At 41.7% G+C, this 24859-nt stretch overlaps 4 protein-coding genes across 4 annotated transcripts; 2 read left to right on the top strand and 2 right to left on the bottom strand.

Annotated features, from left to right (window-relative positions):
* On the bottom strand, positions 2172-3056 carry LOC109838476 (protein FAR1-RELATED SEQUENCE 9-like). The gene is made up of 2 exons (XM_020406918.1): positions 2301-3056; positions 2172-2207 (listed from the first exon to the last, which is right to left on the bottom strand). Exons 1-2 carry the CDS (start codon positions 3054-3056, stop codon positions 2172-2174), a joined length of 792 nt encoding a protein of 263 aa, XP_020262507.1.
* On the bottom strand, positions 3141-4727 carry LOC109838475 (protein FAR1-RELATED SEQUENCE 5-like). The gene is made up of 2 exons (XM_020406916.1): positions 4641-4727; positions 3141-4535 (listed from the first exon to the last, which is right to left on the bottom strand). The coding sequence occupies exons 1-2, from the start codon at positions 4725-4727 to the stop codon at positions 3141-3143; spliced, it is 1482 nt and encodes a 493-aa protein (XP_020262505.1).
* Positions 5925-12522, top strand: LOC109837139 (BAG family molecular chaperone regulator 1-like). The gene is made up of 2 exons (XM_020405250.1): positions 5925-6239; positions 12177-12522. Exons 1-2 carry the CDS (start codon positions 6116-6118, stop codon positions 12404-12406), a joined length of 354 nt encoding a protein of 117 aa, XP_020260839.1. The 5' UTR covers positions 5925-6115; the 3' UTR covers positions 12407-12522.
* On the top strand, positions 22846-23409 carry LOC109838474. Its single transcript, XM_020406915.1, has 3 exons — positions 22846-22960; positions 23063-23254; positions 23321-23409. The coding sequence occupies exons 1-3, from the start codon at positions 22846-22848 to the stop codon at positions 23407-23409; spliced, it is 396 nt and encodes a 131-aa protein (XP_020262504.1).

The raw sequence follows: 24859 nt of genomic DNA, 5'->3' as shown, positions 1-24859 counted from the left end.
TGTTTATTGAAAATGTTGTTTATTTGTTACCCTCATTTGATACCCTCATTTGATATTATGTGATTGAAATTTTGTAAGTCATTGTTCTAGAGAAAAAGTTGTGCCCACTTATTCAAATGTAATAGCTCATTATTATTCTTGAGAAAATTTTATACCAATTTATTAAACGGATTGATTTGTGCATAAACTTTAATTAAAATTATCATCCATACATGATTAATCCATACGGCATCATTATCGTCCATACACGATTAATCCATACAACCAAATCATCCGTACGTACATAAACTTTAATTTAAATTATCAACATTCTTCAGAAACACATGCTTAGGCTCATTTTGTACCTCATTATTCTGAAATTTTTTTTTGTACCCGCTTAATCAAGTTTTGTACCTATTTATGCACGTTTTGTACCCATTTAGGCACGTTTTATACCCATTTAGGCACGTTTTATACCTCATTAATCTGGGTAAAAATTTTGTACCCACTTATTCAAGTTTTATACCTACTTAAGCTCATTTTGTACCTCATTGTTCTGAAAATTTTTTTTGGTACCCGCTTAACCAAGTTTTGTACCTATTTATGCACGTTTAGTACCCATTTATGCACGTTTTGTACCCATTTAGGCATGTTTTATACCTCATTAATCTGGGTAAAAATTTTGTACCCACTTATTCAAGTTTTATACCTACTTAGGCTCATTTTGTACCTCATTGTTCTAGAATTTTTTTTTGGTACCCGCTTAAAGAAGGCTTCATACCTATTTATGCACGTTTTGTACCCATTTAGGCACGTTTTGTACCTATTTACGCACGTTTTATACCTCATTAATCTGGAAAAAAATTTTGTGCCCACTTATTCAAGTTTTATACCTACTTAGGATCATTTTGTACCTTATTGTTCTGAAATTTTTTTTGTACCCGCTTAAAGAAGGCTTCATACCTATTTATGCACGTTTTGTACCCATTTAGGCACGTTTTATACATCATTAATCTGGGTAAAAATTTTGTACCCACTTATTCAAGTTTTATACCTACTTATGCTCATTTTGTACCTCATTGTTCTGAAATTTTTTTTGGTACCCGCTTAAAGAAGGCTTCATACCTATTTATGCACGTTTTGTACCCATTTAGGCACATTTTGTACCCATTTAGGCACGTTTTATACCTCATTAATCTGAAAAAAAATTTGTGCCCACTTATTCAAGTTTTATACCTACTTAGGCTCATTTTGTACCTCATCGTTCTGAATTTTTTTTTGTACCCGCTTAAAGAAGGCTTCATACCTATTTATGCACGTTTTGTACCCATTTATGCACGTTTTGTACCTCATTAATCTGGAAAAAATTTTTGTGCCCACTTATTTAAGTTTTATACCTACTTAGGCTCATTTTGTACCTCATTGTTCTAAATTTTTTTTTTGTACCCGCTTAGCCAAGTTTTGTACCTATTTATGCACGTTTAGTACCCATTTATGCACGTTTTGTACCCATTTAGGCACGTTTTATACCTCATTAATCTGGGTAAAAATTTTGTACCCACTTATTCAAGTTTTATACCTACTTAGGCTTATTTTTACCTCATTGTTCTGAAATTTTTTTTGTTACCCGCTTAAAGAAGGCTTCATACCTATTTATGCACGTTTTGTACCCATTTAGGCACGTTTTGTACCTCATTGTTCTAAAAATAAATTTGTACCCGCTTAATCAAGTTTTGTACCTATTTATGCACGTTTTGTACCCATACAACCACATTCTCATCCATACATTAATAATCCATACAACCAAATTATCCATACGTACATAACTATAATCAAATTATCATCCATACATGATTATTCATTACAACCACATTATCATCCATACATGATTAATCCATACAACCACATTCTCATCCATACATGAATAATCCATACAACCAAATTATCCATACATACATAAACTATAATCAAGTTATCATCCATACATGATTATTCATTACAACCACATTATCATCCATACATGATTAAACCATATAACCAAATCATCCATACGTACATAAACTTTAATTCAAATTATCAACATTCTTCCGAAACACTTGCTTTGTTTTGGCCCACCGTTAACTTTATTTTGGTCCTCCATTAACTTTCTCGACCTCCACCTGAAACATTTTTCTTTTGGCCCACCGTTAACTTTATTTTGGTCCTCCATTAACTTTCTCGACCTCCACCTGAAACATTTTTCATCTACAAAAAAATTACAACTTTATCATGAAAAATGCATCGACTTGAAAAATATATTAAAACAAGATTAAATATAATACCTTAGCTAAAGGACAACTCGTTATATAATGTCCTTTTTCCTTACAAAATCCACAAAATCTTTGTTTTTTTAAACTCTTTTCTTGTGCTATCTCCATTCCGGTCTTAATTCTAGTAGCCTGTGCTGGTCGTCCCTTCGTGGCAATAGGCTTATCTGGATCACGAATAGTGATTTGAGTTGCTTCCTCTACAGAGATGGGTATGGATGAAGTATGTATCTTATTGCTGGCATTACTCTCATTTCCATTGTCGTTATGTTCCTTCTCTTTCTTGTAATTCTCAACTTCTTCAAAAAACGAGTCTAAAAAAGCACTAAACTTATCATGAAGTGTACTTGAAGTCAGTGTATCTTCTAGTGCCTTGTTACATCTACTCCTAAGGGCCCAATGTTTAATGATAGAGAGTTGGTCTTCACTATTTGTAATACAATTTGTAACAACTCCGCAACCAACATGTCTTGCTTTAATTGTCCATCGTTGCATAATATATCTTGATGGAATTTCTAATACTTGCTCCTTTACTAAAATGTGCAAGCTATGTTTGCATAATATACCTTCCATCTCAAATTTCGCACAAGAGCACTTAATTCTTTTATCTTTGGATGCATCAAAAATAACATGATGCTTTACCCTCTTTTTGCTTTCAGCCTCGCTAGCTATATTCCAAACGGTATAAGTAGCACTTGTGCCGTCCTTCGACAACCTTTCATGAAGCATGAAGTAACTATCCTTGAGTTCTTTCTGAAAGATAGTAAACATATTCTTTGTATAATTCTCCCTAGCTTGTTTTTCAATGGGATGTTCAATTATCAATGTAGGAACGGCGTTTGTGGACTTAAAATCTTACTCAAGTTCAGCGGATCGGCGAGCTCCGACAACATTATCATATTGCTTAACAAAATCATGTAACTCGGTATTTGCATTCACAAAATGATCAAAAAAAGCATTAATTCCCTCACTCCGCTGAGTAGATGTCATTGCTGCAGTAAAAGTGTCTTTAAGATACACTGGAGCCCAATGATCTTGATGATTGTATAAATTTACTAACCAATTCTTTTTATCTGCGCCATATTTGTCCCTCATTTCTTCCCAACGCTTTATAAATTTTTCTTCTGATTTACTCCAATACCATTTGTTATACTTTATACCCACATCCTCACCATAATTATTATGCATTGATTGAAGATTTTGTACTGCATTCCTATGAAGGTGCCAAGAACAAAAACGATGACGAGTTTGAGGAAAAACTTTGTGAATTGCACTACACATAACTTTATCTTGCTCAGTGATGATTGTTAATGGTGCTATACCCGACATACAGTTTAACCATTGACTAAATAACCATATAAACGTCTCCTCTGTTTCATCTGCTAGTAACGCACATCCAAATAGAGTAGATTGTCGATGATGGTTAACGCCTGTAAATGGTGCAAACGACAATTTTAAATTGTTCGTTCTGTATGTAACATCAAAGCAAACAACATCTCCAAATTGCAAGTAAGAAGTGCTCGACCTACCATCCATCCAAAAAACACTTCTCATCATCCCATCATTTTCTAAATCAAGTGCAAAGTAAAATTGAGGACCAGATACCTTTTTCTCTTGAAATTGACGAACTATGCTCACACACTCATGGCCGACATTATTTTTTCTTTTGATTCTAAGTTGTGTTTGGCATTCTTGTTGAGTGAGAGAGCCTTGCTCATTTCCATGAGCAACGTCTACAACCTTACAAATGGTAGAAGGTCGTAAACCTTGATTGTCAATAGTATCTATCAACCTTTTTGTCGATTGAGCTCGATGACGTGTCCGATGTGAGTAGTGCTTCTTTACCCGATTTGGGGTGGTTAATGGATGACCATTATGATTAATGTTTAAATTTCGGACCACCCATTTTTCAGTGCTTCTACCGAGTCCAATAACCATCCTTGCGTTGCATCCACATCTTGTATCAAACTTTCGAATTACATTCCGACCTTCTTCTCTTTTATCTTTTAAAAATTTAAACCCTTCCTTGTCACATACAAATATTCTAGATATGATTACATCTTTCTTTCTCGACCAAGTTGTATGACCTTTGCGAACACCAAACCCCTTAAGTATGGCGTATACATTGTAGAAATTATAAACTTCCTCATGAGTAAAGAACTCCATTCCGATATATGGATCAACAACAAAATTACCTTCACAATTTTCAACGCCAATAGGCTCATCAACATTCTCCTCATGCTCGGATGCCTACAAAAATAGAAAAACAAAACTTATAAAACTCATACTAAAAGACAACTATTTTGGTATATGTCATTAGTTAGTAGTACACTATAAACAATAAGATATTATCACCTGAGATAAAAAACTTGTTGTAGATAGTAGATCATGTTCCTCACTTTCAAGGCCAATGGTTATAAGTTTGTTTTCATCTTCATCCATTGTTGTATCGAGTGAGAGAATTGTTGGAGTGTCCATACAAGCTATCAAATTATCACATATAAGAAGTTCAGATTCTTTAGAAAATCGTCATCAAGCTAATCTTTCAATCTCACTAAACAATTTCATTAGGATAGTTTAAATCAAATTTAAAGTTCATATCCAATTTAACAATAAACCAATCTTAAAATCTAAACTAAAAATTAATCATATTCATAATTCATTAACAATAAACCAATCTTAAAATCTAAACTAAAAATTAATCATATTCATAATTTATTAACAATAAACCAATCTTAAAATCTAAACTAAAAATTAATCATATTCATTAGATATATGGATGCTTATACTTGCACCTTTACTTTTATTTCAAATAATCTGCATATTTCCCTATCATTATTTGGTGTGGGCCTGTCGCTCATGTCTGTAAGTGTGCTTTATGACATAGGAATTATTTCGATTGCACATTCATTATCTTGCACGCACGAAAGCAAAAGGTGGAAACTGGGATCTTTGCTGGGAGCGTATAAATCAATTTGATAAAAAAATAACATACAAAATTAAAAAATCACCTGAATTCAGAGGGGGGGGCAGAAGGGGGCGAAGCTGAGCGGCGGCGTGATCCGATGCAGAAGAGGAGACTTCGGTGGTGAGCAGTCGCGGATGTGGAGGGGCTTAGGAGACGGAGGAGTCACCTGAAAAATTACGATTTTTTTGAAGAAGACGGAGGAGACGATCAAGATTTTTTTCTGAAGAAGACGGAGGAGACGATCGCGCAAGGAGAAATGCGAATTTTTCTGAACGTGATAGAGGGGAGGACGTGTTTTCTTTATTTGGAATTTGTTTTTTAATTTTGGGAATTGTTATTGAATCAAAGGCTGAGATTATTTTGTGGTTTTTTGAATCAACGGCTTAGATCGCGCATCCTTAGGCTAAACCTAGGGAGTCACCTTAGATTCACTTTACCCTATATATATATATATATATATATATAGGGATTTCTTCGGATGCGAAAAGTTTTCGCACAGTAACGTGCGAAAACGAAGAGAGGCGTGATTCGTTGAGTTGGATGACAGCTGGATGCCCGTGATTCGTTCAGCCCTCTTCTTTTATTCTTTTTTTATTCCTTCTCCCCTCCGTTGTTATTCTTTGTTTATTCCTTCTCCCCTCTGCCTTCTCCCCTCCGTTATTCCTAATTTCCTCCTGCAAAAATGGCATATTTTCTCCCTTCTTTGAGACCCTTTACAGAGATCTAAGCTCCATCGCAATCTCCACATCTTCATCAGCTCAAAGAAGATGATGCGAGCTAGCAAGAAGTCCACATCTAAGCTCCAATTTTGAAGGTTTCGTCCGCGGCAGCCGGCGGCGAGTGGGAGGTCCGGCCGTGCGGGATGCTGGTTCAGAAGCGGAGCCAAGAATCAGAATCCGCATCCAAACCGGCTCCGGCGATCCGGGTGCTGGTCAAGTACGGATCCGCTTATCACGAGATCTGTGTCAACTCTCAAGCCACCTTTGGTGAGTTTTGTGTTCAAGAAATTTGTGAACACGCACGTGATGTGGGGTAAATGAGTTCCGTGCATGGATTCGTTTCTGAAGCCGACCCACGAACCGCAAATCACGCCTATATATAGGAATTGTTTATTAGGTTTTCGAGTGTGCAAGAGGGCAGTGCTTTGTTTCTTTTCTTCTTTGCGGCTGAGGCAGAGGGAAAAGTGCGGGTGTTCGTGGGAATTTTTTTGCCGCTGCAGGTGCAAAAACAGAGGCTTCGGCTTTGGGTATTTTTCAGCAAGAGAGTTTGTTTGAGGGTTTAGATTGAGTGATTGTAAACCCTAGTTGTATTCTCTCTCCCTCTTAGTAGATCTCCCCCCTCCTTGCCCCGTGGACGTAGGCAATTTGCCGAACCACGTAAAATTGGTTGTACTGCTTTTGTGTGATTTGTAATAGCTTTTAGGATCCCTCGACAGGTCAGTCCTAGAACTGATGAGAGGAAGAGCCGATATCTCACTTGGTTGAGATATCCGCTTCAAATTCTTGTTAGAGCTGACGAGAGGAAGAGCTAATATCCTACTTTGATAGGATATAGGCTTCAGATTCTTGTTCCCTTTGAGAAACAAGAATTCTTATTGCGACCTGACTCTCTTGTTGTGCTGCCGAAGTGCTGCCGAAATTTCCGCTGCGCGCAACAAGTGGTATCAGAGCCCAGATTTCAGATCTAGGGTTTTTTGGTGGAGGAAGATTCTTGTGTGAAGCTTAGTTCTTGGAGTTCTCGGCTTCGGTGGAGATAGCATTAGGAGTTGCCGTTGGAGATTTCGCTTTCCTCGTGTGGATAGGAGATCTATTTGGAATCCGATCTAGGGTTCAGTTTGGTGGTTCCTAATTCTATCAAATTTGTTCTTTCTCTACAATTTGGAGTTAGTTCGCAATGGGAGAAGAAGGTGAAAGCAGCAAATCGATGGCGGGTACAATACAAGTTGGTTTTCAAAACACCAAAATTAGTGTGGTGAAATATGACGGAAAAATCAACTTTGGTTTGTGGATGAGCGACGTACAGGATGCGCTCAATGCTCAGAATTTGGAAGAGACCATCATGGTCCACGAGAGGCCACCTAAATATGAAGAGGCGGTATGGGAGAAAATGAATAGGAACGCTTGTGGGGTGATCAGGTCCTGTTTGGAACAGGAGCTGAAGTATGATGTGATTGGGGTGACGTCTGCGATGAAGATGTGGGAAATTCTCAACAATAAGTACCTTACGAAGAGTGTTGAGAACCGATTGCACTTGCTGCGTAGGTTATTCAGATTCCAGATGTCCAGAGGCACCTCGCTTGCGGCTCATGTGAACAACTATACGAAGTTATTGTCGGACTTGGCGAATGTTGATGAGAAGATATCGGATGAGTACAAGGCGATTATTTTGTTGGGCTCCTTACCGGATGAGGAGTATGATACCTTCGTGCTCACTTTGTTGAACGGGAGATCTTCTATCAGCTATAGTGAAGTGACTAACGCTTTGACGAACTACGATTTGAGGAGGAAGGATAAGGAGACTTCCCGCGCTAGTACTTCAGGAGAGGCCTTGTCGACAAGAGGTAGAAGCCCATATCCGAAAGGTGGTAACAGAGGGAGGTCAAAGTCTAGAGGCCGTCACCAACTAACAAAGAACCAATGTGCATTCTGCAAGGAGCAGGGACATTGGAAGAGAGACTGCCCGAAGCTCAAAGAGAAGGAGAATAGCAAGAAAAAGGGCCCGAAGGCCAATGAGGTGAACATTGCGAAAGGCGATGATTCCGATGATTCGTGCTTTTCTCTACTGATTACTCCGGAGGTGAACCATGTGGATGCATCAGATTGGATGCTTGATTCCGGCGCTACCTTTCATGTGACCCCTAGGCGAGACTGGTTTGCATCTTTTGAGAAAGTCGACGGGGGCGTTGTTGTCATGGGAAATGATCAATCCTGTGGCGTTTGTGGGATAGGTACCGTGCGGATTAGGATGCACGATGGAGTAGTCCGTGAGTTGAAGGAGGTGAGATTTGTTCCTCAACTGAAGAAAAATCTTATCTCAGTTGGAGCTTTGGAGGCGAAGGGATTCAAGGTGACTTTCGAAAACGCTGTAGCGAAGGTTACTAAGGGATCATTGGTGGTGATGAGGGGAGTCCGCAATCGGAATTTGTATTATCTGAAGGGAAGCACCGAGATTGGCCAGGTTGCTTCGGCTATTTCAGAAGCGGACATGAGCAGACTTTGGCACTATAGATTGGGGCACACAGGTGAAAAGTCACTGCAGACATTGTGCAAGCAGGGGCTATTGAAGGGAGCCAAGAGTGGGAAGATTGAGTTCTGTGAGCACTGTGTTCTTGGCAAGAAGACGAAGGTGAAGTTCGGGACTGCCATTCATCAGACGAGGGGCATCCTGGATTACGTGCACACAGACGTTTGGGGTCCCACCAAGACTGCATCACTTGGTGGTAGACATTGGTTCGTCACTTTTGTAGATGACTATTCTAGGCGTTGTTGGGTGTACACCATGACGAAGAAGAGTGAAGTCCTAGATTTGTTTGTGGAGTGGAAGAAGAGATTGGAACTGCAGACTGGGAGAAAGATCAAGACGTTGCGATCCGACAACGGTGGTGAGTATACTTCTGACCCCTTTCAGCAGCTATGTCGAGACGAGGGCATAGAGAGACACTTCACAGTTAGTCATACACCGCAGCAAAATGGGGTGGCAGAGAGGTTGAATCGGTCTTTACTGGAGAAGATCCGATGCTTATTGTCGCAGAGTGGTTTGGAGAAGATCTTTTGGGCTGAGGCACTTACATATGCGAGCCACCTCATTAATAGGCTGCCTTCATCTGCGATTGAGGGGAAAACCCCTATGGAGATGTGGTCGGGAAAGCCAGCACATGACTATGACCAGCTCAAGGTATTCGGGTGCCCTGCATATTATCATGTTAGAACTGATAAATTGGAACCTCGAGCTAGGAAGGCCATATTTGTAGGATTCAAGCGTGGTGTCAAGGGATACAAGCTTTGGGATCCAGTTGATAAAAAGATTGTTCTGAGTAGGGACGTCACATTTGATGAGGCTTCTATCTTGAAGCTTCCCAGCTCTCATCAGGTGGAGAGCGACCCGACGGAGGAGATATCGCAGGTGGTGGAGATCGATGCAGCTCCACATTGTCCAGATGGTACAGTATCCATGCAGGTGCCGACTGAGGTGACGCCAGGCGAGCACGACGATGACACGGAGGATACGAGTACAAATGTGCAGGATCAGGAACCGACGGCTCAGGTTCAGGATTCTATTGCGGCTAGGAGACAGAGGAGAAACATACAGATGCCAGCACGGTATGCCGACACAGTTGCGTATGCACTTCCGGTGGAGAGTATCGATGAGTTAGTGCCTACTACATTCAGAGAGGCCGAGCAGAGTTCGGAGGCTGATTCGTGGCAGGTGGCTATGCAGGAGGAGACGGAATCTCTTCATAAGAACGATACATGGGAGCTTGTTGAGCTTCCAAAGGGGCGGAAGGCAATTGGTTGCAAGTGGGTATACACGAAGAAGGAGGGCATTGAAGGCACTCCGTTGAGATTCAAGGCTAGGTTGGTTGCGAAGGGCTATGCACAGGAGGAAGGAATAGATTATAATGAGGTTTTCTCCCCGGTGGTGAAGCATTCTTCGATTCGGATTTTGCTAGCTTTGGTGGCACAGTATGGTTTGGAATTAGATCAGTTGGATGTGAAAACGGCATTTCTTCATGGTGATCTTGATGAAGAAATATATATGACTCAGCCATTGGGATTCCGAGCTGCAGGGAAAGATAAGTTGGTTTGCAGATTAAAGAAATCGCTATACGGTTTGAAGCAGTCTCCTCGACAGTGGTATAGGCGATTCGATGGTTTTATGATTGGTCATTCGTACACTCGGAGCCAGTTTGATCCTTGCGTATATTTTCGCAAGTTGAAAGGAGGTGCGTACATTTATTTGTTGCTCTATGTCGATGACATGTTAGTTGCCTCTACTTCCAGGTCGGCTATAGATGAGTTGAAAGTTCAACTATCAAATGAGTTTGAGATGAAAGACTTGGGTGAGGCGAAGCGCATTCTAGGGATGGAGATCGGCGCTATAGATGAGTTGAAAGTTCAGCTTTCAAATGAGTTTGAGATGAAGGACTTGGGTGAGGCGAAGCGCATTTTAGGGATGGAGATCGGCAGAGACAAGAAGAAGGGCAGAATTTGTTTGACACAAGTGGCTTATTTGAAGAAGGTTCTACAGCGATTCCATGTTAGTATGGATACGAAGCCAGTTAGTGCACCTTTGGGAGCCCATTTGAAGCTTTCAGCTGGTCTTTCACCGAAGTCAGTTGAAGATAGAAAGTTGATGTCGAAGACTCCATATGCGAGCGCAGTTGGGAGCTTGATGTATGCGATGGTATGTACGAGGCCAGATTTGTCACAGGCGGTAAGCATGGTATCGAGATACATGTACGATCCAGGAGTGGGTCATTGGGACGCCGTGAAATGGATTTTGAGGTACATTCGAGGTACGCTCAATGTTGGTTTAGTTTATGAGCGGGACACTACAGGTGGGCAGCTATGCATTGGCTATGTTAATTCGGATTATGCTGGGGATTTGGATAAGCGCCGGTCTACGACGAGGTATGTGTTCACTTTGACCCGTGCGCCGGTGTGTTGGAGATGCACCTTACAGTCTACAGTGGCTTTGTCTACAACGGAGGCAGAGTATATGGCAGTTACGGAGGCTGTGAAGGAGGCTATTTGGCTTCGAGGACTTTTGGAGGAACTTGGTATATCGCAGAGGTCCGTCACTATTCATTGTGATAGCATGAGTGCTATCTATTTGGCGAAGAATCAGGTTTTTCATGCGAGAACAAAGCATATTGACGTTCGTTATCACTTCGTTCGGGATGATCTTGAAGATGGCGATGTGGAAATTATGATAGTCCACACAAAAGATAATCCGACAGATATGCTCACTAAGGTGGTTCCGAGCAACAAGTTTGATCATTGTCGAAACCTGTTGCACATTCGTGATTATTGAGGCCGTTGACGGCCATTTGGATGAACTACGTTCGGCTTGATTCCTTGGGCAAGAGGATACGTAGGCAGTCTTTCAGATGCAAAACTGCTACTCTCGTTCGGGTTCTCGACTTGTTGTGGATTGAGTTCATACTGATCACAACAAGTGGGACATTTGGTTGCTTTGGTGTCGGCTCAGTTTTGGGAAAACTTCACCGAGGTGGAGAATTGTGAACACGCACGTGATGTGGGGTAAATGAGTTTCGTGCGTGGATTCGTTTCTGAAGCCGGCCCACGAACCGCAAATCACACCTATATATAGGAATTGTTTATTAGGTTTTCGAGTGTGCAAGAGGGCAGTGCTTTGTTTCTTTTCTTCTTTGCGGCTAAGGCAGAGGGAAAAGTGCGGGTGTTCGTGGGAATTTTTTTGCGGCTGCAGGTGCAAAAACAGAGGCTTCGGCTTTGGGTATTTTTCAGCAGAAGCCTTTTGTAGAGAGATAGTGTGAGGGATTTGAGAGTTTGTTTGAGGGTTTAGTTTGTGAGTGATTGTAAACCCTAGTTGTAATCTCTCCCTCTATTATAGGATCTCCCCCCTCCTTGCCCCGTGGACGTAGGCAATTTGCCGAACCACGTAAAAATTGGTTGTACTGCTTTTGTGTGATTTGTAATAGCTTTTAGGATCCCTCGACAGGTCAGTCCTAGAACTGATGAGAGGAAGAGCCGATATCTCACTTGGTTGAGATATCCGCTTCAAATTCTTGTCTCCTTGGTGAGACGGGAATTCTTATTGCGATCTGACTCTCTTGTTGTGCTGCTGAAGTGCTGCCGAAATTTCCGCTGCGCGCAACAGAAATTATGGTTAATTATCTTTTTCAGGCTCTAGGCTTTGATCGGGTTTTGGATTTGGAGCAGGGGAACTGAAGAAGCTGTTATCGGGTCCAACGGGTCTACACCCGTTAGATCAGAAGATACTGTACAAAGACAAGGAGAGAGAATCCACAGCGTATTTGGACACCGCCGGCGTTAAAGATAAATCGAAGCTCGTCGTGTTAGAGGATCTCAAAGCTCAGGCTAAACGATGTCTTGAAATGAGGCGAGCTGTGAAATCTGAGCAGGCGTCGAAATCTATCAGTTGCCCTTAGAATTGCAGTCGTTTGTTTCACTGTGATTATAAACTTTTCCAAAAACAGTTGTAAAAATGGGTCAGATTTGTGAAAACAACTTGCGTCCACGAGAACTGCAAGTCATCTTTTGTAAAGATTACTCATTTACTGTAGTAGCGGCAAAAATAAAGAACTACAAGCTTCTATGAGTTGACCGCACACTAATGTAATTAGAATTCATTTTTTTCGGGGGGCCGATGGTATTATATGTTTAGTTTCATTGATAAGCAAGAGAAGCATCTCAAATATGTGACGCTTTCTGACCTGTCTCTTTTCTCTTCTGTGTATGCGTGCGTTTGAACTGGCTTTTCGAAGATTTTTAAACGATAGAAGACAAGTAAAATGGATGTTGAAAAATATTAAATCCGTGTGGTCTCATAAATGCTACTATATTTTTTGTATTCAGTTGCTTGAAAAATTGCTATGCTCTACTCTAGCAGGTATGCAATCTATAAACATAAATTGCCATGTTACTCCTGTCAATTTTCATGAATGTTATGTTGCTATCTACAGATCTAAATGAGTTTAGAGAAAGATTTATAAGGACTGGTAATTTACATCTGCAGGTAAAATATTTCATGTGTAAGGTCCATTTCAAAACAAAGCCCACTCGTTCCTTTATTCATTGCCCAAATTTGGCTATTTGTTTACAAGCTCGATAACTCACAAGGCCAAACAAATCAAATATAAAAAGAGAAAAAGGAAAAAACCATATATATATGTATACGAATTAAAATCAATCGACTCTCGGACCATCATGCATCGCTTATTCCCACAACTCCCACACGCAAAAAACAAATAAATCTCAAGCACACCTCAAAACGCGAAGATGAGTGACCCAAAGAGGGCTCCAACGGAGCTCATGATGCCCACAGCCTTCAAAGTAGCCGAATTTGGCGGCGGCGGCGGCGGTCTTGACTCCTCCCCGGTCGGAACCGGTGCCGGCGTAACTTCTGCGGTTGCTGGCGCCGGGGGAGGAACTTCTGCAGGAGGCGGCGGCGACGGAGGAGATGTTGACGGCGCCGGAGGGGTAGCCGGTGCCATCCGTGCTAGCGATACGGCGGCAGGTGTCGTTGCGCGTTGCTGACTTCGCGGTTGCAGTCATCTTCTTTGACTGATGAAGATGTGGAGATTGCGATGTAGCTTAGATCTCTGTAAAGGGTCTCAAAGAAGGAGAAAATATGCGATTTTTGCAGGAGGAAATAGGAAACGGAGGGGAGGAGAAATAACACAAGAATAACAGGTGGAGGGGGAGAAGGAATTAAACAAAGAATAAAAGAGAGGGGCTGAACGGAATCACAGGCGCACATCCAGCTATCACCAACTCAACGATCACGCCCTCTCCGTTTTCGCGACGTATTAGTGCCGACAAGATTCTTTCGCATACGAAGCAAATCCCCATATATATATATATATCATATATATATATATATATAGTATATAATATAGTTATATCTCAAACTCAAAAAAATATCAGGGTAAGTTTTTATAATTTGAGGGGTAATTTTAATCTTTTCTTAATCACAGCTATTTGTCATGTGATATGTTAGATCTTACGATGTTAGTTTTAGGGGTTAACTGAGAAAATTTCAATCGTCGATTTTAATGCTGAGGGGGAGGGAGATTATCTACATTATCCTCAAATTTGACGAGAGCATTTCTCAATTAAAATAGTTGAGAGGGATTTTATGACGACACCACCTACAGTTTTTTTGTGGGGGATACGGGGGGTGGGGGGCGGGTTGGGTAAGTGGGGAAATGCTCGGGGGATTTTCTTAGATTTTAAAAGTTAGGAGGATTGTATACAATATGCGCAAACTTAAGGGAATTTTCTCAAATTAAATAGCTAATGGGTGTTTTCTGTGACACCCCCTATAGTTGATGGGTAGTTCTAAAGTTAGCCATTTATTATAATCTTACATAGATGAGCCTTTACGTCAATAGTAATTTCCTTTTAGCTGAAATATTTTCTCTCTATCCTTTTTTCCCTCTGTTCCTACAGACCGCTGTCCATCTTTCTCAATTGAAAATGTTCACCCACTGTTTTATTCATATTTAAGATGAAGATTGTCTCTCACCGTTCTAATTGTATATCAGGTGATTTTCGCAAAGCACGAGCTTCAATTGTAGTCCCTCTCTTGAAATCTATTTCTCATCTATCGTTTCTTTCTCTTCCCTCATAATCATGTCTATGTTTTTATGTTCGCCATGGATAGATAAAAATGCACCCAACTAAGTGGGACTTAATTTAGAGATAAGATATTTAACTAACTCTGATTAGATTAAAATTAGATATTGTTCTCTTTAAATGAGAATATAGTAAGAAAAATAAAAATGACAAAATGAAAAATATTGTCATCTCTAGAGTTAGTAGCAAGGTGACATATTGGAGCTTTTTGCCATTTTAGTGTGATTGCTTCCACACAATTGTTTGAAGATTGAGGTGCGTGTCAATCATTCCAAAGATCCGAAATAGGTAATATCTCCAAAATATGTAATATCTAAAAAAATATATTTATATTCAATATATGTATGCATGTATAGTGTACATTTGTATTAGATCTAGTGTAGGGTTATTCACACATTTTATCTTTTTTTAGGGTTAGGTATAAGTATAATTGCATCTGGTTTTTATTTAAATTAGATCTGTGGTTACTTAATGGTGATATTGGTCCTAAAATAGAAATTTAGAGTTTTATTATTAAAAATTAAATTATTTTCTTAAAATTAAAAATTTGTTGTAAAGGTTATATTTTTGGCATTAGGGATGTCAGATCTATAGTAAAAATTCAACTTTTGGCCAACATTAATAAATCAGGCATTTATTACATTTTTTGTTGAGATCAAAAAATAAATTGTTTTATTTTTTTAAAATTAAAAAGTTTTAATTTTTTCTAAAAATAAAAAAATTCAAAACCCTAGATCTTGTCATCGCTGGCATCGTGGATGCTGACGGTGACGACGGGACTGAGGTCTGGGGCCTAATGCTAGGTGCAAGAGTCCCAGCACCCCACCATCGTTGGCGTTTGTTGCCAGCAGTTGATGTCTTTTAAAAACATAGAAAAAGCCTTGGATCTCACTGCCGTTAGCTAGGGGCATTGATGGCTTTGGGTCCCGAGGCTAGGGACCCTGGTAACGATGATGGTGAGATAAATAATGTAAAGTTACAAGTGCATAACTATTAGTTTATAGTATAATATAGATGTTGAACCCACGAGGAAGGTGTGTGTTTAGAAATTCTAAATTTGGTCCTAGGAAAGTGTGGACAAAAAAAAAAGATTAAAAGTAAAAATATAGAGATATAGAGAGGGATATGTCGCAAAAATTAAAAATGTTAAAATAAGAGGGTAAAAGGAGGAAAAAATGCAACTAAAAAGAAATAAAAATAAATGAAAAAAAGAAAAGTGGAAGAAGTAGGAAGAAGAGAAAATCAGCAAAATAAAACCAGAAAGAGGAAAATCAAGAGAGGAAGAGAAAAATCATATCAAGAAAAACTGAGGAAAAACGTGTAGAGAAGTTAGGAATCAAGAATTGAATCCGCCAATTAATTTCAATTAGGAGTTATGCACTACTATCTTTTTTATTATATTTTACTTTAAATTTACTAAGCATAGACTATCAAAACACTTATGGAAAGCATAACCCATCAAATTATCATCCAACTAAAATCACTATTCATAAAAGAACAAGCAACTTGATAGTAATAATAGAATTCATAAGCTTAACTTATCAAAGCACTCAAGACAAGCATACATTATTAAATTCTTCTTTTACCAATTAGTTCTCTAGTTTTTTTATTATAACAATGATTATTTTAAGCATAAAGAGAGCAATCCATAAACCATAAAAGAAATTAAACAAGTTTCATACAATTTTAGATTTCCTACAAGAATTAGTTACTCATTTTGCAAAATAAAAATAAGAAAATAAAATCTATACTAGTAATAATAAAATAACAAGAGGTAAATCTAAACTACAAACAATAAAGAAAGAAAATAGCATCAAAACATAAAAGAGAAAGAAAATAAATCTGCACTACAAAAGCATGAAATAGATCTACACTATAAAGCAATAAATCTAACCTACCTAACATGTAACATCGTAATTTTTTTCCTTTCGATGATCAGAGACCGTTACCCATACTAGACCATGAATCAATATTTTCTTTTCTTCCTTCTGTTTCATATAATCTTCTAGTACGAGAATTCTAACCTAGCTAATTTCTCATTTTATGATAGAGTTATTTTTTTTGATCAAATTTATAGCATGCATATAAACCTAGTATGTGAACCTTAACCAACCATATTTTAATACTTAATTAGAGTTAATCCAATTTGATAAATTTCTATTTTAAAACTCTCTAAATAACACATTTAAATAATTTGGTCAACCATGATAGCGGGAGGATTTTGCACAAAACCCCCAAATTTTGGCCATAATTGGAGATTCCACTCCACATGGGTCGTGGACACACACATACACACACACACACTCAACCTCTCACTCACTTTCATTTTCTCATTTCAAAAGAAAATTCCCCAAAACCATCTCTCCCTCCTCCCTCCTCCGACCAACCAGAAACCATGACCCCATTTTCTCTTTTTATTACAAAATTTCACAACTTAAAACATCGCTCTTGCTCTCCCACTATCAATTGGTCGAGATAAAATAAGAAGGAGCTTTGTTTTCAAGGGATTCTTAGAAGAGGAGGGCTAATGTGACGCCCCTGGTTTCACACAAGGTTGCACTCCAAGGTGAACCCAATGATATCAAACCTGCCATGTATCCACACAGTGCAACAACATGTTTCACCACCATAGTAATATCTCTCTAATGGAATTAATCAATAAATAAGTATAGATACAAAGCAAATAAAATAAAGATAATAATGCAATGAACATGATAAAGGAAACGAGAGAATCCAATAATAGTTATAATCGTGTTCTAACTGAATAAAATTAAATACAACTGATAAATTAAAACAAATATGAAATATATCAATACATAGATGTAGGCGTTAAAAATTGCCTATAGGTCCCCGAACACAGTTCGAGACAGAGAGAAGATGATGAACGTCATTATCCGAGTCAAGGAAGATTATCCGACACCGGCAAACGCATGAAGTAAATCGGTGAAGTGTATAAGTCAACAAAGCGACGAAACGCACACAAAAGCAAAACAAGTTCAAAATAAGCAAAATAAAAGAGATACAAATAGCCAAAAGAGTCAAAAAAACACAACAACAGGTCAGGAGACTCGCGTGAGTGCGAGCCACCAAATGGTGGCTCGCACCCAAGCCCCGGGGGGGAGCCACTAAATGGTGGCTCACACCCATGCGAGCCACCAAGAGTGTTTTGACCTCTAAAAAATCCCCAAAATGCGGATTTCAATATTTTGTTAGAATTCTTTCATCCCAGAGCCTCCTCAACTGTTCTGAAGCTATCCTTAAGTGTGATTCGACGGTTATTAACTACAGATGACGCCAAAATACTTGATCTTATCAGAAAACACAGCAACAAAAGCCTATAAATAGAAGCCCATGATCTTCATTAGAGAGGATCTAAAATCAGAGAGCGAGGTGCTGTCAATTTAAACAGTAGACCATGGATTTCGGAGGAGAATTGGCAGATCTTGGCGAACTTTTTCATAAAGAAAAAACCTTCGAAAGATTTGAGATTCTCTCACCATCTTTCCTCCGGATTAAACTTGGTTTTAATCTTGAGAAGAGCCACAATCTCGCTTGGTCGTGATTGTCGCTGTTGCGATTGTTTCCTTCGTGGAGCAAGAGCATAACTATTTTGCCAACCGGATCTGATCTACGATGGTCCATGGACTAACGCGTCCTCAGCACAGGTAAAGATCTCACGCAAAGTAACAAGAGATAAACTACTGCTGCGTTTTATTGGAAAGAGTTGTAATTTTTACTTTTAATTGTGTAAGATCTTATAAAAAGATCAAAATTTCTTTCAGTTTAAACTTGTAATCGATAAACGGTGTAATAGGTTTAACAGCAATGGAAAAAGCAACTTTTGACGAAAACAAACTGGCGACCACAGTGGGAGCCGACAACCTTTCTGTGAAGGCTATAGTGTCACAACAAGGGATCCTCATACCGGTTAATGAAGAGGTTGAATACAAGTTCGACTAACAGAAGTATGAAGAGTATATGTCTTCCTCCTCCAGATCATCTTCCCCTCAGAAGAGCAAGATGATCTCCTCCACAAGGAAAGTTCACTGGTCTTTAGATCTGAAGACCCAACATGATGATCTTTGCCCCATCGCTGCTGCAGTTGCATCTCCCAACGCTCCTATGATGTCTGAAGAAGTTGGATCTTCAGATCTGAACTCCTCCTTGGTCAAGGAGCTCACTACTGAAGGTGCCCTAACTCTATCGAAGAGAGCACGTCAAAGGCAATGCCAGTGCCTTGCACGCCAACTTGCCAAGGCTTTGGAGCCAGTTGACGTGATCCACTATGAGTCGGACTTGAGGTTTAGGAAGCACCAAACGCCACAACAGCGAGCGATCACCTCCTCCTCCAAACCAGCAACAGATGAGTGGGTCCGTGTTAAAAGGACCCGTTCAACCATTAAGGAACACATTCAGAAGCACCGCGTATTGCTTGTGCATGCAAAAATCATTATACAGGAAGACAAGAAACTGTAGAAGGAAGAGGTGGCCCAAAAACCACCAAAACCACACAAAGTATGGAGAAAAAAAGGCCAAAACAACGCCTAAAATCGTCGGAAAACCAAAACTGCCACATACTGGCTCGGCCAAGGCCGAGTCACCAAATGTAGACTCGGCCAAGCCCGAGTCACCAAATGGAGACTCGGTCAAGGCCGAGTCACCAAATGTGCCCGAGCCACCAAGGCCTGTCTCACCCCCGTTTCACCTCCCGTGGTCATTTTCGAGTCTCCGATGACCCCTGTTCCTGTCCCGACAAATCCCACACCTCTGATGGAGCTTCACGATAGCGTGGACTTATCCTGATTCAAAATGAAGATTATAGATCATCTCGGTCATTTTCATGAAGGTCGAGGCGAAACTCTGATTAAAGAACGCTTGTGTCCGGCGAATGAACCTCAAACAACTCATCAGACTAGGGGTCATACGCGTCCTCCTAATAAGTCAACGACCTCTCATGTCGAGAAAGTACCTGTAACTGCTCGTCTCGGATTACGAGTTGAAATCCAAGAGCCCGTTGGGGACTCACTCTCACAAAGACGTGGTTCCAAACGAGTGACTCTTGAGAACGCCAATGAGGTGTTATATCCCCAAAGAGAAGCGTGTTCGTCAGAAGATGACGACATTAGACTTGGAAAATCATACCCGCACATGATAGGTTGCTCCGATAATCATACCGATGAGTTGTACTATTGGACTGGGGGTACGGGCAAATCTCAAAAGAGAAATACCCAGGAAATGGATTCTCACTGTCCGTGTACCCAGCTTATCAGGGCAGTATTATCAGAGTGTAGCTGCCCTAAGACTGCTCCACAGAGGGTCTCAGTATTTGAAAGACTTTCTACCGAAACATCAAGGCCTAAGACTTTCTACTCCTCGTACTTCTGCTGGTCGAACTCATACTCGACCTCCTCCACGACCGGGATCGAGATCCGCGGCTGCGACGCTCCGATCTCGGCAGCGAGATCGGTGGCTCCCACTGTGGTCGCCATATTATTCACGGTGAAGATCGTTGCTTTCTTCACTGATTCCATTGCTATCTTGAATAACAGTTTTTTTCGGTTACAGAAGATCCGGTCTTTTTTAGATCCGGTTACAATGAAAATCAAAAAAAAAAAATAAAGAAAATTACAACTCTTTCTCTTTTGTCGAACAGATCGCGAGCTCCTGTTTTGCGGTTGCTCGCTTTGGTGGGTTGTTTGCCTACGCCGGGGCTGTTTGCCGTGGACCACCGCGCGATCTAGATCCGAGTAGATCTACGCAGTATAACGGGTATTATTTCACCAAGGAAATAATAGCCGGAGGGATTATTTCACCAAGGAAACAATCGCTCGAATCTCGGGATCAAAGACCAAGCTTTGATCCGGAGTGTAACAACGTAGATCTGAGATCTCGATCCCCTCGAACTCCTGCCTTTTGTGATGCGGGTGCTCGCCAAGAATCAGATCTGGACGTCCAAGTCTTCAAGCCTTCAAAAACTCTAAGATGAGGTCTCAATCCGGCAGAGTTTCGGCTCTCCAAAAGTTCTTCCCCAAATCCTCCAAAATGATGAATAACCTTGCCTATTTATAGGCAACCAGATCTGTGCATTTGGCACAGATCTGGGTGGCCACCTCAGGGTGGCTCGGCTTATGCCGAGGAGTAACCGTCTGGCTCTTCTTGGGAGAAGGTTACCTCCATCGGATTATAGATGCTATGGTTGGGCTTCCTCACTAGCCAAGGGGTGGTGGGCACGTATGACCAGTTTCGTCTTGGCGCGCTGGGAGAGGGATTTGAAGAGCAGTGGGTTGTATGCACCTATACGAGCCACCATGTACGGAATCCCGGTCAGCTGCCGCCATTTCTTGGCGTTGCTAGAGACCTATATGCCTGACAGTAACACCTTCCTGACCAGCGGTGGCGAGTTAGGGTTGGCCTTGCATGAGATGCATCATGTTTCGGGTCTTCCGATGGGGGATTGTCCGTATCAGGAGTACTTCCCCTCGAACCAGCAGTTGGAGTGTATGAAGAAAGATACTCCCGATATGTATGACACTCTCTGGGATCTTACTTGTCACTATTATACCTCCTTGGTCCAGACTTCTGCTCTAGCGAAAAGGAAGAGGCAGATCAGCTTGAAGCAGTTTGCTAGCTATTTGTTCCAGAATTTGGAGGGTAATTCCAGCGAGCCCATTCATGAATTAGACGTGTTGACCCCTACCGCCGTTAATGAGTTGTTGGAGAAGGCTGAGGCTCGTTCTTACACCATTGCCAGTGCTGAGGGAGCTTTTCCTGCGGGAACCAAGTTTCGTTCTTTTCTCTGCCGTGCACAGAACTCCATTGGGCCCCGGACTCTACTAGCAGGCTACCTTGCCCTTTGGTTGAAGAAATGTGTTGTCTCGCACCAGCCTTCAGACGCTCTACCTGTCGAGGTGCTCTTCCCTGCAGTTCAGCTAGCTTACGGGAGAGAGCTTTCCCTGCTCCCAGCGATGGTTGCTGGCATCCATTGCGGGCTTAGGTGTCTAGTCAGCAGTTTTACACAGATGGGTTCTGAACCATCGACTGAGCTTATTTGTCCGAAGGTCGAGCTTCCTTACGCATATCTGATGGCGTGGCTCGTTCTTCACCGTCCTGACTTAATGTCGGCGCCCAGCGTTGTTGATGTCCCCGTTCCTTTCATGCAGCTATTGGAGAAGAGCAGATGGCTCGGGAACAAATTCAGTGATGTTCAACGAGAGCTTCGAGTCCGTAAGAGCTGGGAGTTCTTCAAGTGTTTTCCTCACTTTTCGGGTCGCTATGGTGACGTGCTGATTGACGAGGAGAAACCTAGAAGTGACCGGACTGTTCTTGACATTGGTTGTTTCCGCTGGTTAGTGAACATCCGCGTTCGGTATCTTGTCCTCCGGGTGAAGAATCAATGCCACATAGAGCCTTACCTTCCCTGCCGCTTTGCTCGTCAGTTCGGCTATGACCAACTATTGTTTGCGCGAGCATGGCTGTGGACTATGGTGGGCTGCACTGGAGCCCATTTTGCTCTTCCTTCCTATAGGCGTAAGCCGCTGACCACTTTCCTTAGTTGCAAGTGGTTCCTTTCCGCCTATGAATCCATAGGTGTGAGGAGCCTTTCAGAGTTACAGTCCGAGCACTCGGTCCGGGCTGCTATGATGGCTGCCCGCAGGGCTGAGCTTGCTCAGAAGCGGAGAAAGGGGTATGCCAAATCTCTTTTCACAGATGATGAAGAGCTCCTTCCTACGGGTGACGACGACGAGACCTCCGAGGAAGAATATGTGGATGCAGATACCGACAGAGGAGAACTCGATACCGGTTTGTCCTGCTTCTTCGATTTTCCTTCTCCATTCTAATTGGTATAAACGACAGCTCTTGTTTGTTTAATGAAATGACCATTGTCACTTTAGGTAGGACAGTTGACGATCATGAGCCGCCAGCTCCTACACACGTTGAAACGTGTGACAGGCCTGTGCATGACCGACCCGTTAGTCCTCGGAGGGTTGGTGCCCCGAAGAGGCAGAAGACCGCACATAAACCCCACGACGGTCAGCGTCCTTATGGAGTGGACTTAGGAAGCACTGCCGATGGAGGGGAAGGTAACATTTTATTGCCATTGCTTTAAGGTGATTTACCTTTTGGGATTAAGGTGATTTTCCTTTTGGGATTCGTAACCATGTTTTATGCTCCAGGGTTCTTCGAAGAGGGCGAACTCCCACCGGGTCCGGTATCTCCTGGATCTGATAACATGGATTGCTTTATGCAGCAGATGTGCGACGCCCTTCATGACGGGTCTCTGGGCATCGATCTAAACATTGATCTTGGGCAAGTGAATAGTGTTGAGTCCACCGTCCCGTATTCAGGTATATCTACATCCAATGATACCCTCCTCAATCATGGGGAAGGAAGATCTTCTGTTTTTGCTGCAAGTATTTTTAAGCTTTCCTCATCTTTCCAACATTCAGGTTACCCTGCAGATGTCGCGATGGAAAGGCCAGCTGAGGATGGAGCCTATCATGATGCAGGTTTCGAGGAGAGGGGGTGTGCTCCTGTACCAAGCTTCTCGAAACCCGATGCTGGCTTATTAGCTGACATGCTGGCTGAACAGACTACCAGAGGAACCGAGAGACCATTCTTTGGGAGTGATTCATTCACATGTATATATCTGATCCCCTTCATCTTGCCTGATCTTTTGTCTGACTAACGAAGGATTAATATTACAGCACCATTCATTGGGATTAGCCCAATATCGATTCCTGGTATATCTAGCTTACCTCGGAGTGACGGGCTCGCGGGTACGCATACGATTTAGGGATATCGTACTTCTCTAAGTTTATCTGACTTTTGACTAATATATGAGTGCAATCATAGGACCAGCCACCGGGACTGATTCTCTTATGACTCCTGGCATTCCCCAGATACCTACGGATGATGGACCTACAGGTATGCAGATGACCTTATCATCCCAATCTTCCTTATTTGTCTAAATTTTCATTTTGACTAATAAAGAAGTACCATTATAGGACCAGCCGCTTGGGCCGATACCCTTATGACTCTTGGCATTCCCGCTGCATCTGAGGACGGTGGGATTGCAGGTATGCATACGATCTTTTTGTCCCGATTCTCCTTATTTGTCCAAATTTCCATTTGACTAATACAGGAGTGTAACTATAGGACCGGCCGTTGTGCCTGATACTACTACAGTTCCCGGGGCTGAAAGTCTACATAGAAGTGGCGTCTCCCCGCCCTTGCCGAGTGGTATGAGCAATCTGCCTACAGGGGTTAATATACCCTCCATGACCACTTCTGCCGTTGTCTCAGAGCCTGTCGGACCTCAGCCTGAGGGGACCTCCGTTGGCGTTGGTATGCTCAGAGTTTGCCTTTGAATTTCCTTATCGTATTCGATAATCTACTGAACTTCTATGTTGTTGCTTGAAGGATCTCGATCCTCTCTTTATGAGCGTGTCCGTGCCCTTTTGGTCGATACTGATCCTGACAGAGACATTTTTCGTACGGACCTCGGCTTCTTCACTGCCTTTTATAACGGCATGATCGAGAAACTTCTTCATAGAGGATACGGTTTTGATCAGTTCAGGCGTTCCTTTTCTCGCCACATGATGATGATGAGGGAAGAAGGATACCCGGAATTGGCCAATTCCTTCACCGCCGATTTCGCTGTCCTGGAGTCAGAGATCCGAGAGTTGAAGGAATTGGAGATTAATGGGGCTTCTTCTTTCGTGTCCTCTCAGCTGGAGCATAGGCTGGCACAGTGGCGTGACCTGAGATCTTCCATCGGATGCGAGCTTCAATCACATGAGAGTTCCGTTGCGCAGCTGATGGCTACCGTAGCGAGGAAAGACACGGATAGAGCTGAGCTACTCCCTCGAGCCGCGAGGAAGTGACTAGGTTGAAAGAGGCCTTGAAGTGCGCCGAGGAATCTGCTGCTCTTATTGCAGATGACCTGGCTGGTCTAGAGCGTTCTCGTGAGCAGGCACTCGAGAAGCTAGGATCCACTCAGGAGAGACTGATGAAGCTGAAGAGTGAAGCCGCGAAGATCTTGAGTAGTTCTGAAGAATCTGCTCGAGCTGATCTGCAGGCAGAACTCGAGCGGAGTTATGTAGATAGACTTTTTAGTTTAAAGTCTCATATCCTCGACCGCCAACTGCCTTCGGGCTAACGAGCTTTTTATTGTATGCTTTTGACTCGATCTATTAATAGAGACTCCGCATTTGCTTCTTTTGTGATCTTTCTGTATTTATTCT

This window comes from Asparagus officinalis, chromosome 4, assembly GCF_001876935.1.
Source record: "Asparagus officinalis chromosome 4, Aspof.V1, whole genome shotgun sequence".
NCBI lineage: Eukaryota > Viridiplantae > Streptophyta > Magnoliopsida > Asparagales > Asparagaceae > Asparagus > Asparagus officinalis.
Note: the sequence above shows the minus strand (reverse complement) of the source record. Positions and strands in the feature narration are given on the sequence as shown.